Source organism: Pipra filicauda, unplaced genomic scaffold, assembly GCF_003945595.2.
Source record: "Pipra filicauda isolate LSUMZ 115617 unplaced genomic scaffold, ASM394559v2 scaffold22_size4397567_pilon, whole genome shotgun sequence".
NCBI classification, from domain to species: Eukaryota; Metazoa; Chordata; class Aves; order Passeriformes; family Pipridae; genus Pipra; species Pipra filicauda.
The window spans coordinates 3,437,971-3,454,544 of record NW_024104343.1 but is presented as its reverse complement, the minus strand read 5'-3'; the positions used below and the strand labels follow the sequence as shown (position 1 = coordinate 3,454,544).

Here is a 16,574-nt window from a genome sequence, read left to right as displayed (position 1 = left end):
CCATTGCCTTTCAAATGCATTAATTTACATAATAATGTTTTGTATTTGTTGGCAGACAGGAATATATACATGAACCTGGGAGGGGGAAAAATTGGCCCATTCAGCCCAGTTCTCTTTTCAGTTCAATAGATACAAGGTTCTTGAAATTGCAGACCGCTAGCAGTGCACACCTGTAACAGTTACCTATTAACAAGTTCACTTGCCAGCTAGGCAGCAGAGAAAAAAACCTGAGATGATACAGATGGCACCTTGACCAAGATGGTGGCCCAGGGGCATCACATCACCAGCAAATATTCCATTACAGCACAAAAGTTCAACAAAAATGATTCTGCTCAACATTATCAGAATTATTTAACTGCAGCTACTCTGAGTGACAGTAAAGTCAGGATATTGGAAGAAAACATTTTTTCAAAAACTAGCCAATATAAAATTTTAAATATTTAAAATGTTCCCTCTGGATTTTATCTTTCTAATATGAATTTTTGAACAAAGTTACCCAGAGTCATTTGACTCCAGTGCCCAAAATGGGCAATTTACCCATAGGACTCACCCTCTTTAGAAAGATTTGGCAGTGCCTTCCTCTATAACATGAAACTCCTTTGGATATCATTAAGATCATCCAAAGATTGAGAAAAGAGTTACATTCTACCTTTTCCGTCATGATTGATGTTTTAACGTAAAACAGAAAAGATGATGGAGCAGCACAGCAGTGATTTGACATGATATGAAATAAATTTCCACAGTAATTTCTTATGTTTGCTGATATTACACACACTGTGCTGTAACAGTCACTGGAAAGAAACAGTAAATCCAGATATAATCCAAATAAATAACTGATGAGGTCAGCTTTTTTGTACTCAGAAAATGATCTTTAATTATGCACAAACATCACTTCCAGCAGTAGACATCACTTCCAGCCAATAGAGCAAATGAGCATAAAAGCCCCAAGTATCCTGCCATGTCTACATTTTCCATGAAATAAAGATACTCAAGGTATAAACAGAGAATATTTCTAACTGCCATTCACCAAATATGGATTGTAGTTTCTGCGCCAATCTACTTTGAATACATCTATTTTAGAATATACATTAGGAACTCCTTTATGGAAACACAGATTCATTCACAAATGTTAGATGGTTGCCATGGTTCTCTCTACTTAATCTTTCCTCTTAGTGATTGTTAACAGCCTGAGGCTTCTAACACAACCACACAACTCTCTCTGTATTTCTACCTTGTTATTTAGGATACATGAGGAAAAAAAAAAAGTTTAATCCTCAGATTTCAATTCTCTTCCCCTTGATTCTCTGTTAAGGCACTTTGATCATAGATATACACTTTCAAAACTGCAAAACAAGACCAAGTTCAAACCCACAAACTCTACTCTTCAAACATTTGAACACTTTTCATGAAAAGGGTGCACTCATTGTTTGATTTGCAGAAAGTATCTACTGCATTACCACTCTCCAGTCTACCAAAATATGTATTTCCATTTTCTGTGGATCTGTTAAAAAGTGGAGGTATCATGTGAAGATGAGATATATACATTTTGCAAAGCAGCTTTTGTGCCTTGGTGAACTAGAGTCAAAGCACTGCATGTAAAAATAAGAAACTCAAAGAAATTTGTCTCTTCACACTTCTCTCCAAAACTCTCATTTGTGTCAGAAGTTTATTTCAGCGCCCATTGATAAATGGCATATTGCTCAAAACGTAGGCTTTCCCTGATGACCATGAAATTGGCACACAAACACCTCTAGGAAAGAAATCATCATGCCTGGTGTCTAGGTGCACTGGTAAACACTTAAGTATCTCCACCTTAAGCATATGCATATCCCATAGTTCTGAAAGTAACATCTGCCTTGTGGGGAGGAAGAAACATTAACTTTTACACAAGAATGAGAATTTGTAAATTAGATACATTGATAAATGTAACTCAGGTTTTAAAACAAAACAATTTTATATTCAGACAGCAAGGCTGCAATTACTTAAGCATATACTAAACTCCTGATATGTATTAAGCACTTAAACAAGTATTTTCAGGAACACAGAATCATATAATGCAGTCCTAGATAGCCTCTGTTATGAACCAGTTTATACTGGTGTAACTTGTACTGATACATCATTTCAAGCACTTGAACAAGAATCTTATAGAAAGAGACACTATAATCCTGCAGATCAGAAGTGGAGGTAAATAGGAAAGAAGATGGTTTCCCAAACTCTTCCTTTTAAAAGATCAATTGTCAAATTTCTTAGAAGCCACAAAGAACCCATGTTCTTTGTATCACAGAACAACAGTATTCCCCAATGTCAGTGAGAATAAGAAATATGTTTAGCTCTTTTAAAATAAGGATTAAGTTTGGTCCAAAAATGACATGTTATAAATAGAAGAGATACACAAATCAAAAAAGTGCATGAAATTTCATACCATCATTACTATTATTATATGTCAAAGATGAATTTGGGAAAATTGAAAAGCTTGGAAAAATGTACTAACACATATGAATCAGCCTACAAATGATACCCCAGTCCATTCATTACCTTGGTCTTCATCTTAAAATACAAAGGATGAATTTCTGGGGAGATGAAGGCTCCAAGAGTTTCCATCACTCACAATTACTATGCTACACTTATCTTATTAGTATCCTTTTTACAGATTCTCTTGTAGCCATGTAAAACCAGTGAATAAAAAAGATTTTCCTCAAAATTAGAAGTTACTTGGAGAGGTTATTTTTCAAGGACCGAAAAATGGGTAACATCTACATGAAACATTTTCTTGTACTGTTTCACCTGCAATTTCTCTACTTTGTGCTACTGACTGCATGTGTGGACCACAGATTTCTTTATTATCCTGCACAAGTTATGAATTTAAATAATAACACGTAACAGAAATGGTATAGGAATATATAAGAACATTCTTACTACTCTGCACAGTAGCACTCCTATTCTTTGTCGTTGTCATCTGCCCCACAAAGTATTACTTGTATAATTTGTTATTATTATTATGTACTTACAATACAACCCCATGTGGAAATGATCACCAGAGTTCAGGGTCCTGCTGCACTAGACACTATACTTTCCAAAGCACTTTTGTCTTCATAAAGATGCAGCTGTTCTCAGACAGTTGAATCAGTTCAGTAAGTATCCTACACTGTACAGGACTACTCACTCCAAATTTTGGAGAACTAAATGCCTTACCAACTTTTTGCCAGCACTCCTCTGTAAAGTCTGGTATATTTTATCTTGGGAATTACAGCAATCATAATAAACCACATGTTCCTACTGTACAGATAAACATTTTGTAGAAAATCAAAAACACTAATGGACCTTAGAGTTCACATTAACAGCCAAGGCTGCAAAGCGTTCTTTCTAACCCAGTGTAAAATATTTTCCTCTCCTCACACTGTTCACAGTGGTCAATGTATCTGTTCCAGCTCCTGTGAATCCATAATCACATTTTTTACCATTGGTTTTCAAGCAGCATTTGAAATATTTATTTATTTATGTAATTGTAATTTTTTTCTTTATGCATGATCCAAGATATTCCAGGATATAAATCCTGGAATGTAGCAATGTCTCCAGTCAATGATGTGAAAACTACTGGTTAAGCAATTTTCTAATAATATTCAAAAGCATATTTCTCTTTTCTTGGAGGGGGGATGGATCATAAGGGGCATAAGGAGCATTTTCAACAATGAGAAGATTCACCCAGGGCATTGCAGGCAGCAGCCCTTCCCCTCAAGCACTCTTTGAGGTTAGATCACCCATTACACATCTGGTCAAGTTTCCCCTCTTCCCTTTCCCTCCCTATCCTACTTCAGTGGAGGCTGGGACTCTATCTATGTTTATTTAAACAAAAACACCTTTATTTTTTCAGCTCAGCAATACAATAACACGTGGTCTCTTGGTAACTACACTAGCACACAGGATTTATCAAGCCAGGACAGACCAGTTGTCATGAAGTCCAATATTCTGCTTCAGGAAAGGCTAATAATTGTTACTCAAACAGAAAGTGAAAAATCCCTATAATGTAACTGAGCAGTTTTATAACACTGCATGAGGCAGAAAAAAAAATGTGTTCCTAATCCTAGCAGGAGATCAGTTTTCACCTAAGGAGTGTAAGAAGTTTCTTCTCACTTCAGTTTAAATAGTTATAAATTGATGGTCATGAAATTATGCAAACCTATTTTTAATCCAGACACAGCATATGAATCAAAGACTAGTCTGAAGAAATACTTAATAATTGGTGTTAGCTTATCAGTCTCCCTTTTCACATGCTACTGTCAGAAAAGGAGATGATCTATTTATTTTACCTCATAAAACCCCTAGGAAACTCCAACATGACCATTTAAACTTTTTATAATAATGAGTCTTTCTTTGAGCAGTTTCTCATGTACATGCATCTTCTCAAACACCCTGATGATCATCTGAGAACAGATTAATGTAAATTGCATTACATTTCACTTCTACTTTATCCTAACGGAGCAGCACGGAGTGCAAGACAGGACTGTTACTGATTTGTCTGACTGCAAACTTTGCTGGTAAGGCAGTCTAACCACAATTGCATGTGAGTAACATACTTTATTAAAATGTTGATGATACACTTCAAGTGGCATCTAGCGAGAGGGAGAGAGAAAAGGAAGAGGACAAGTGGAGGAAGATAAAAAAGAAAATATGCATAACAGGTGAAGAAACACATTATCCATCTAGGAACAGGATAGTTGGAATGCCTGCTATTCTTGTTTAATCCTGCTTATATACCTGACGGTGATTCTGTAATCTTAACTGTACTTAGAGTTTCAGTAATCAGAAAACATCAGGAAGGGAGTGTGTGCTATGTTTAAACTGGCATACTTAGACACTACATGAGGTAACTTTAGATTATGTTGCTGGGCCCGCCTCTGCAGCTTGCATTTCTTTTGACATCAGGACTTAAGTGAACCACACCAGAAACTACAGGTGGCTTTTGAATCTGTCTATGTCCCTGAGCTCAGGTGGTGATGGCTCACAGTATGTTTTTCTGCCCCCTCAAAGTAGACATTTATTTCTATATTTTAATGAGTGGTGGCGTGGGACCAGGGGAACTCCATCAATAACTGTTCCCATAGCACCCTAGACAGAAGCAATACCCAGCAGCTCCACACTCACATTCAAAGAAAATAACTTCAGTCTCCACCACTAGAAACACAGCCAACTACAGTAACATGAAACAATTTTAGAAGCAATAAATTAGGATTAGGACCATTTACAAAAATATTTTGATACTGGGGACACAGTTTACTTTATTAAAACAGCTTGCTTGAGACTGAAAGGACCAGGAAGTAATTTTAAGGAGCCTAAAATGTTTTTTGAGTCAATGACTGTAGTCTCTGGTGTGAAAAAGGCGTAAGGGATTATGTCAACTGCCCACTCATCAGCAATCACTCTCCAAACACTCATCTGGGCTGTGAAAATAGGTTTCAAATTACTTGCAAAATAATATCTATTATAGTGTCCTCTAGCAACAGCGTATAATAAAAATGAATGCTCAATTTACTATAAAGGAGGGAAAAGTGGGTGGACAAGAATGTATTCTCTAAGTTTGTGCAGTATGTCCTCCTGATCACATCCATCTATGCTATGCTGTCCTCCTATTCCGCTCAGAGAAGCATCTCCCTCATTTTCCCTTTATGTTGCATTCTGATTTGCTTAGAGAATACAATTTTGCAGCTATAAGCCCTTTCTGCAGCACAGTTTACTCTTTCTGAAGCTTAAGAAATGTGTGTTGCAGTTATAACCTTACTACTCTTCAGTTTTCTGATTTGTTTTTATCTTCTTTTATTGCCTGTGATATCTGCTTTGCCACATTTACAAAACTCTTATCATGAGAATGGTATTAAGCAACTTTTAATAAGCAATAGAGAACCCAAAAGAATGTGTATACTGGATCAAGTACATACCTGTGCCACAGTGTGAACAGTGGACAGCAGCTAAACCAACACTATGGGACCAGCTAAAAGATGAGTTAGTGTTTGAATTACTTGGCAATCAAAGAGTAATTTTTTTCAGGAATCATGTTATATCCAAAAGAAAGAGCTTTCTTTAAGAGAAAAAAATAAAAACAAACCAAACAAAAAAGCCTCATAATTTTGTTCAATGAAGACAGAATAGAAAAGAAACAGATCGAGGTATTTCTTTTGATGCAAAAGACCCCACTCCTTTTTTTCTTCAAAACATTAAGAAAGCAGGAAGCATAAGACTATTGGATTCTTTTGCAATTCATTACATTGAAATAATACTGTTATATTTCAACTCACATGAAAAAAATAACCTTTGTAGTATTAAACTTTTTTCTTTATATACAAAAGAACATTTTTTAGATAATCAAAGGACTCTGGTCCTAAATCAATCTAACTTCTTAAAAACTTTGATCCCCATCCCCACTCTCATACTCTATCTAAATCCATTCAGTATTTGGACCTTTCTTGTACCGGTACCACTTTTCAGTTATCTTGCAAATGGATTGAGCAATCAAAAATCAAAACAACAACAAAAAAAAGCACCCCACAAACATCAGAAGAAATTAACAGCTGCCTTAACACAAGTTTTATGGCATTTTCTACATACCACTCCTAAAATGCCACCTTTGTGCCACTGATACAAAGGACTTCTGATTAAATCAGCTATATCATATTAATTCTTTCCTATCAGTATTTGAATTAAACTAAGGCACTTAAATGCTAGAACTTGTTCCAACTATTTAAATGATATGTCCCCCTTTCAGACTTTGAATAAAAATGATTAGCAAGTAATTTATGTGTTGGGAAAAAAGTAAATATTGTGTATTAAGGAATGAGCATTCATAGGCCTCTTATAATCCCATATATTAATGAATCATTCCTCTTCAAATGGATCTGACTCACAGAACAGAGTTATAATAAATTTTAACTTTAGATAAGATTTCATTTTAGCTGAAGAAGTTATAGCCAATTATGAGACATTTTAGTATCACTGATATGTAGAGTCATCTAAACAGAGCCTAGTGGGCCCATATGTATAGCATCTCATAAAAAAACCCCAGGTGTCTAAAATTGAACAACTGAAATTCTAAGGCAACAGCTGCAAGAAAAGAGTTTTAAGGATTAGTTTTACTACAACACTAATCTCTACTGTGAAGATTCTGTGGGTTTTAGTTCTGAATGTTTTGGGGATTTTTTTCCCAATTTGAAGCTTTAGAATTTTTGGAAACTTACTGTTTTCTGAATTCTCAAATAAAGGTGGCAGCAGCAATCCCTTCATCTTCAGAAGTGTGTGGGGAAGCAGCTAAAATCCCAGCAGCCCAGCTACTTAGCAACATGAGTCACCATGAACATTGTCTGAACCAATTCCACTTTAAATACAGAGTTCATTTAAAGGTCTTTCTCCAGTTATTCAGAGCCAACTTGAACTTTGTACTTATTCAAGAGATAACTTCACCCTCTGTAATCACAGTACATGAGAAGCATTTAACACTGTCCGACACTAAAGACAGCCCATCAGTTGTGTCCAGAAAACAATTTTGTTGAGAACTAGATCTTGATAAGGAACTTGTTGCCCTCAAAAACCCCAGAATTAATACTTACTTTATGTGGAGAGTTAAATTTGTTTCGTGAATATATGTTTGATATTAGTATGTTCTTCACATATATATATCAACATTGACTCTATAATACACTAAAGGCAAAACAAAAAAAAGACTTCTTTTTCTTCACTGGGGATCAGGGTGTGGGGTGGACTTTCTTCTGTCTAGAAGAAAATTATGCCGACACTATCTTTTCATGCATGTGCTCTGTTGATGTTGCAAGGTGCTTCCGTAATTAACAAGCAGCCAAAAAGAAACAAAATGTCTATCCTCCTTTTTACTGAAGCATTGGAGAGTCACAGTCATGCATCCATATTTTACTCCACATACTAAACATACAGATTTGTAGTAATTACAAGAAAGGCAGTTCCACGGGGTGCAAGTTAACCATTGTGTCTTATATGATACAGAAAGGTTTCTTTAGAAAATTATGTCACAGAAATTTTAGTCTATTTATTGTGTTTACCATAACTTATCACTGCATAATTTATGTAAACAAAAAAAAAAAGGACTGCTAAGAAAACATTTTCTTTCCTCACAGTCAAAGACTAAAGATAGTGTCTTTATGTTTCCTCTTTAATACACTTGTTTCAGCCTTGTCAGACTTGGCCAAATCTTTTTAATTTTTTGACTCTTATGCACAATTTCCTAGCAATAACTTCATTAGGAATGCATATGACTGCTAAAGCAGTCTGGATTACAGTTTCTACTACAGAACTTTGATGTTCTGTGAATGGAAGGCAACAGCTCAGTCCCAAGACATCTGAAGTGAAAGCAAGTAGCTTACAGAAACACTAGGAAAAAGGGAGGCAGTGAATTTTATACATGTGGCTCTGAATAGTAAAGCATCATACTAAGAACCCCCAGAGGAAGAACATTCCCAGTATTAAAAGTTAAGTATTGAATTTGAAATTAAGAGATAAAAAAAAGTGCATAGATTTTACCCTAAGTTAGCACTGACAGTTGCCTTCAGCTTAACTAATTTTCTGAAGGCAAAGTTCTTCATATTACACATATTAAGTAGACAAGCTTTTGAAATCCTTTCAAAACATTATAGACTAATGCTTCACTTATACAGCTAAATGAACAGATTCACATCTGCTGCTGCTAAAAGCTCCCTCCCCCCCCCCAAAAACCAAACAAAAAAACCACGCACAATACAGACTTCAGCTGTTAATAGTTCAAATTATTAGAGGACTAAAGAGATTTGGAAATTACTGTAGCTATCCTAATATGAAGATGATGGCAAAATGGTATTTATTATCCAACTATTAGTTAGTTCCATATTCTTTTACTCGTGTATTTTATCCTTATCATCTTATCTACAGTAATTGTACTTTGGATTTGTGACACATTTCTGTGTTTTATAATATGCAATAAAAGTCAAACAGACTGTAATCATCTGATGATTAGAAAGACCAGCTGCAACCACTACTAACACGAACAACCAGAGCCACTCTGTGCACAAGGAGAGAGCAAGTTTGAAACATGCTACTATGTAAGCAAGATTTTTTTCTTTTCCTTTCCTATTGTAGCCTTGCATTGTAATGCTCCAATGTACAACCTACTCACAACATCAGACTTCCTTTTAAGGGTAGCTGTGGCATCCATGTTCTTCCTGGAAGAAAACTAAATCTGTGTTTTCCTGTCACAGAGGAGTTCATCAGAAAGCTGTTATCACTTCATGTTCTCAGCTACAGAAAGCAACAAATTTGGACAGCAAGAAACAGTTGAGCAAAAATCAGCTCCTGGTCAAGAGGAGTCATGGAACGTCCCTGATGACAGGAGCTGTCTGGCACAGAAGTCTAATGGTTTTATGATTAAAAAAGCATTGAGGGGCTAGCATAATGAAAATAATGATCTTTCATATCAGCTATCATAACAGCAGAAGAAAAATTGCATTGCTATTTAGTCAGAATGGGTAAGTATACACAATCTAAATCCACAATGCCTCTGTTTGCTAGAAATTCAGTGCAATTTCTATCATGTGAACAGTACTGCACAAAACACACAGGAGTGGCATTCATCCTTTTGGTTTGTTTGGTTTGCTGGGTGATGTTTTTGCTCATAACCTTTTCTTTTGCAAGTCACAACTGAAATCAAATGAAGTGTATGAGACTGAAATTACTGCAATATTGCAGAGGATTTATATATCCATATTATCAACCAAATAACCTAAATCTCTTCTAGATATATGCATGGATCTGGTTTTAATGAAAACTGGAGTTTGTGTTCACTTTGGAAAGGACACAGTGAGATTTTTAACATTTTGTCCAGAGAAAGGATCAAGTGCAGATGAAGCAGAACAGTTGTTAAAAAATCATTAGCTGTCTTTTAAGGAATGTAGAGATGATCTGCATAAATTTCAAGCACATCATAACTTTAAAACCAGGATAAAAATCACCTGGTGAAATACAGACAAAATATCAGAATTTTATTCTAAAAAACCTGTAATTTAAACTTGGTTTCTAAAATATACAGAATACAGCAATCATGCTTAAGACTGATGAGAATTAGCACAACATGCACATTAATGTTGTTTCAGATGAGACTGGGTCAGCATGGCTGATCTTAGACATAAAATTTGTTGTAATGCAAATGTTCAGCATTCGTAAGTATTGTAAGTTGAATTGTAAGTAATAGAGTGAAAAAAAAGCCATACAGGGTCACTTCTGATTCACATTCAGGAAAATATTTGAAGTAGAGACTAGACCCTCAGTATATCTGTAAAATGTGATATTTGTTCCAGAAGAAAAGACTTCAATGAATAGCTTGAAATGTCAGAACTGATGTCGTGGTTTGAACTCCCCAAAAATCCAATTTCCACGCCCCCCACAATTTGCCTCAATGTAAGAGAAGTTTTCAGACAGGCACAACTCAGTATGGGGGAATTATATCAAAATTTATTACTTACACAATAAATACTATAATACATGTATATACAACAATCTTAACTATTTCTCCTATGGTAAAGCAACATATTTACATAGATCAAATCCCTCCTTTCCCTCCAATAAAAAATCTATAAGGAAAGAAGAAGATTGCTTTCAGGGCAGCACAATCTCTTCTCTTCCAAGCAGCATTTTCATTTTGTCGTAGCTGGAAAATCTCTCTCTCTCTCTTCATTACAACGCAGGGTTTTTTATTTCTCACTCCTCTCAGCCCTTCGACTCCAACCAAAGGTCTCTCCTGTGGGCCGCAAAGCAGGGACAAAAGTCGCCTTACCATGGCCATATCACAGAGGGTGAGGCATCCCATGGAAGTCCCTTCCTTGGGGGTCAAGTTCCCCCGAGTCAGAACGTTTAGGGGCTCTCAGTTCAGTTTTTGCCCCAAGCGTTCTAACAGAGCTCCTTTGCTTCATCTCTGCTGCAAACATGGCAGGGGGGAGGCCACTTCCCCTGCATTCCTTGGTCTGACTGTCCTGGTCCAGCTCACAGGACATCTCTGAGTTCTCAGCTTCTCTCCCTCTCTGTAGCTGCTGCTGCATTTTGGAACTCCCTTCAAATGGAAGCTCACCCCTCCTTCCAAAGGCGGGTCTAAAGGGTTTTGGGGAGTAATTCAGTCTTACCCCAAAACAGTCTCTGCTGACTTTTCTTTGCTCTGTTGCTGGCTCTCTCTCTCTTCATCGGACATCTCTGCGTCTCTCAGCCTGGCTATGTGCCATGTTGCTACTTGCCGGTTATCTTCTCTTGCTCTGTGGAATTTCTCTGTATAGTCCTCTGGCCAGAAGCCAGTCTTAGCTCTGGCCATTCCGTGCTGCCTCCACCGCTGCTCCGGCGTCTTTCTGCCATCCACTCACAGTGAAGAAACTCCCCCCCAGCCTTTGGCCACAGCACCCGCTCCAGTTTTAACACTGCACCGGGCTCCCACAGCCCGGCCGGCGGCTGGGGGCCTTGGCCCCCAGTGGGGCTCATTGCCCCCTCTCTCTAACACATGGTGTCTCAAGTCATGGCTGCCTCTCCCTCCAGCTACATATCAGGTCTCTTTTTCCGGTCTGTTGTAATATGTTAATTTCACAGGAGCGAACCTGATTGGCTCAACACCAAGAACACTATCACAACTGCTTTGGAGAAATCCAAGTGTGGAGGTCAGAGATACAGAGATACAGAGATACAGGGAAAAGCTTGCCATAGTTTCAGGATACATCTATGACATAATTTATTCACCACTATCATTCTATGTCTGTTATAGAACTATGTTAAACAAAAAACCCTTATGTAGCTGAATATCTTCATGTTTTATCTTTCTCCAATGTATGAGCAATATTTGAACTACTATGAGATTTAAAAACTGTTAATTATCTTAAGCTTATATACTTCAGCCTATTCTCTCATTGTTCCTGTGAGCTACACTGCAGGGCACTACAGCCAACAGTGATGATGGAGAAAGCTCTGGCATTACCCAGAATAAGAAGCTTAACAAACAGGTAGATGAACTGAAAACTGTGACAGTTACCACTGCAGGTAACTCATGATGTTGTCTCATATACTACAGAAGAGAGAGAAAGAGATCCTGATACACACTGTACACTGTTTCATAGAAAGTCTAATGGAATGCTACCAGGCTGCAGTTTTTACCTACTTTCGGTCATAGGTCAGAACTAAAGGTATAGAGTTATAATAGATTTAATTTCATCTGATATTTTCATTCCGTGTTTTGTCACACGAACTTGCTTTTGTTGAGTACTCCACAGCAACAAAACCAAATTGTTTGTTTCAAGATGGCAGAAACACAGTGAAGCAATAAATAGTACAGGATCCAGTCAATAAAAAACCCTTACTTTTTCTACAGAAAATACTGGAAATAGGATTAAATAATTTTATTAGGAACTCTAAGAGGTAAGAGATGCAAGACATAAGCCATAAAGAGATAATACTCCGATAACTGGTAACTTACTTGACCTGAGTAGAATTATTTTACCTATTTAATCTGTGTTTTAGTTTTTTTCCTCAATTTGTCACTTTTTATACTCCCTTCACATCAAACAAGGTACACTTTCTCTTCCTTTACTGAGCTTGTTACCAAATTTAAAGTTCAGAGGAATCCTAGATACGTTTCTTTTTCTTTTCATTGAAATCAACAATACAACTGTCTTTTTCAGGGGGTTGTGTCTTCAAATCCAATTTCCTCAGAAGCGCACATACCAGGAACTGTATTCATACAACTTCCTAGTAGCCCTGCACAAATACTAGCATGATAAGATTACAACCGAGTGAAGATTATGAGTGACTTATTACTGTTTCTTAATTTGTCAGTACTTTTGTATTCAGCACATTGATTACTTAAAAGTACTCCAATTACAATACTATTCTAGTTATAATATTATAAAATATTTTGACTTATCTTACTTTTCTTTTTGCAAGTGGACGAATGAGTCACCCTACCTGGATTTTCTTTCACTTGCCACTTCACTCTGCCATATGCAAAGAAAAGAAAAAGCAAGCTAAGTTTTCACTTAAAGAAAAGAATTATTGTGCAAAGGGAGTGCACTCATCTGAGTTATGTTTATAGTACTTAGTATTTTAATTCTATTTGACATCCCATGATAATTACTCCCTTCAGAATTACTAAAGAAAGATAATTATCCATCTGTTACAAACTTCTGCTCCCAAATTAAGAATAAGTAGAAAAGTAACCTCTAAAAGTTCAAATTTATTATCAAAAGTTGATACTAGATATAAAAACAATGGAATATCAGTTAATTAGAAAAACTGAAAGCAAGAATCAAATCACATGTGTATATGAGGTGCACAAAAATAAAACTCGAAACAGAAAAACAAAACAAACAAAACCAAATTACTTTTAAAGAAAAATCTTGTGTGAAGTATCTCTGGGAACATATCAAAGGAGAATATGCAATTCAGATGACATATTTTATCTGTTGCTTAATTTACTGAAGAGTTCAGACAGTGTACCATTATTGACACATCAAATTTTTTTACAATGTGTTGCTGCGATGACCAACAGATACGAGATAAAAGATTTTAAGACCTCTCCCCTTTTGCTCACCCACAGGAAGTATATAGTCAGCCCCTACTGCCTCACAAATATCCAAAACATTATCAACCAGATGGCTTGGTTCAGAACGACATCTATCTTGACGCCCGTTATGTCAGTTCTTTGTCTTCCAAACTACGAGTAGTACAAATGAGATTCATCTGAGAATCATGGAAGGAAACAGAGGTTCCAACAGGTACTACAGACACCTTACCTGGGTCAGTGATTGAGCTGGCAGATACTTACTGATGTCAGGGAAAAAACAATAACATTGAAGAATGTCAACTAGCGCAATACTGTAAGTGCTGTTTTTCATAGCAAACAGAGAACGTGACCATTTCAGGCCATTAAAATATTGTGGAGTAGTGTGTGTGAGGGTCATGAACAGGGATGTATTACTTTTTGCCATAACCTGAATTCCGCTTCAGGTAACTTGCTTACCCAAATCTTCTCTGTAAATATTAGACATTAATCATTCTAACATTCCATCAAGAATTTTTTCCCAGATATCAAAACTTTTACTTGAGAGAGAGATTAAATATGTCACATTTTTGTATCATATCTGTGTTCCAGATACTGAATGCAGAAGTAAAAATGGAGGCATCCTGGAGCTTTCAAGCAAGAAAACCTTCTCAAGCACTGCAAAAAAAAAATCATAAACTAATACTTTAAAAGATGCATTTTATAAATATATAGACATGTCACAGTTTTGTTAAACTCAAGCTTTTTTTTCATTCCCCAACAACCTTTTTTCATATTTTCCTAAGTTTAAAGGGAAAGTAACTTACTTGCAAATGTCATCTTCTGGGTCCTCAAGCCCAAATCTTTCATCAAAAGTAAGCTGTATCCATACATTTTCATCTAGTGCTACTAATCTCCACACTAGTACAGTATTGCGTGGGTATGTGTGTGGAAACTTGGGGCTGTGAATACTTCCATTAGTAGTCACAGTAATTATCTTCTCATGGTGAGGATCCTGCACACCTATAGTAAAGACACAAAACAGACGCATTAATGCTCACTCTTTCTCCTTTTCCCAAAGTGTCCGTATAGAATGTACAGATAAAGACACTTTTGTTTTGTTTGCTTTTCCTCATCTTGCGAGAATCTGTGTTTGGAAAGTCCATATAGTACAAACCACCTGAAGATCATAAGTATTACTTTCATGGCAAAAAGTTATTCAAACCCAAGTCTCAACTGCTGTTCAGAAAGCAGAACAGAAGTTCAAGTGGAAATAAATGTGACTGCGTAAGTGGACTCCTCACGTCCACCAGCCCAAGGGCTACATCACGCAGCCTGCTGATGGTTTCAGTTCTTTATTACTCGGGATTGCACAGAGATCACACAAGGGTACAAGGAGAGGTCTGCTCATATCTATCACAAAAGATACAATGCAAATTTGTCTCTTGTTAATGGAGACTGTCCTACATTTACTGGGTCAACTGATAAAAATTCTGATGACCGAGGGCTGTATCAGAGCAAAGTTGTCCTCATACAGGAAAAAAAGTGGGACATGCTTGGAAAACTCGGGAAAATCACCAATGTACAAAATCGGGTATTTACACATGAGCCACCATCAAGGGCATTCCTCAAAATTGTTCACAGCATTGTTAGACTAAATATATGCAAAATTAAATTAACATTTTACAGTATGTCAAGAAATTAATTAAAAAGAAATAAGGCAACTATGTTTGATTTTTAAAGTCACAGTAACACTGAAACTACTGAAAAGACCTATTCAGGTTATTAATTCATAATGAAGGAGAGGGAAAGGACTCATCTGGTGAGCAGCAGCCATGCCTTTCAGAGCCACAACAACTCTCTTCACATTAACCCAAGAAACCTCATTCTCAAGTGTCCAATATTCACAAGAATTCATATTGAGCTGCTGCAATCAGCTCATATTGGGGATTTAGCTGCAAAAAGAAAAGGTACTGATCTAATCTGGATACAGTTTAACCTTGTGACATACAACAATGAAATCTCTAAACTACAAAATTTATTTCCATAAGCATGTCGAATGAAAACCACTTCTTTATGCTACAGCACGTGACTTTATTATCTTTGGCTTTTTCAAAAAACCTGTATACAATGAAGTTGATATTTCAGTCAGTAAATTATAGGAATTCTCAGAGTTATCTATTTATAACTTTTGTAACAAAATAAGGTTGTAGGTTTGTACGGCAGAGTTAATATTACTTTGTTTTCAGCTATTCATTGTCTTTTTCAGTTAGATACTTTATAATTTTTCTGATTTTTTTTTATAACCAGCATTATGGTAATATTCATTTGAAGCTATAAAAGACATACATACTTCAGTCTACTATGAAAATACACACTGCAATTGTACCTTATTATAGCTACATGTAAAGGTTGACAGCTAAATGAGTGTCATGCAAGAAAAGAAGGCTGCAGAAACTGCATTGCTATTTTAAAGTAATCTATACTTAAATATAATTTAAAGTCTGACAGACTTTTCCCTTCTATTCCTTTGGATTTGTGCCTTCCAGTTGTGGTATGAAACTGGTAAATTTTAAGTAGAATGGATGCTTATATAAAACTGATGGAGTGTGGTCTTGCCAGTGTCCACATACCCTTGCAGAGGACTGACTGCAGTAAGAGAGGACAGTGCGCAATAACAAGAAAAAAAGACACAAACCCAGAATTCCTAATTTAGATACTTGGGTTTTTGTTAGCTGAGTCACTAGCATTTTTCTATAATGTATAATCTGTCAGCTGAGAGCTGCATGTGAAACACAGGAGCCAACAATAATAAAAATTACTTTCCCAGAGATTAGTACACCAGAGTGCTATTTCCAAAGTATTCAAAGGATCACCATTTCAGAGATGGTGTCAAAGCATGGTATCTGATGACACTGTAATCAGTGGTCTGTTTTGTCTTTAAAAGCACAAACATGATTACAAACCAGGATATATTTCACAACATATTAAAAAGTGTTTTCTTTTGCATCATCAGGACACT

General features: G+C 36.4%; 1 protein-coding gene across 1 annotated transcript in view; it reads right to left on the bottom strand.

Moving 5' to 3' along the window:
* PDGFC (platelet derived growth factor C) overlaps window positions 1-16,574 on the bottom strand; it is a 124,186-nt gene that overhangs the window by 38,432 nt on the left and 69,180 nt on the right. Inside the window, exon 3 of the mRNA XM_027739569.2 lies at window positions 14,380-14,575. Within this exon, the coding sequence (XP_027595370.1) occupies window positions 14,380-14,575 (196 nt within the window). The remainder of the gene's footprint in view (window positions 1-14,379; window positions 14,576-16,574) is intronic.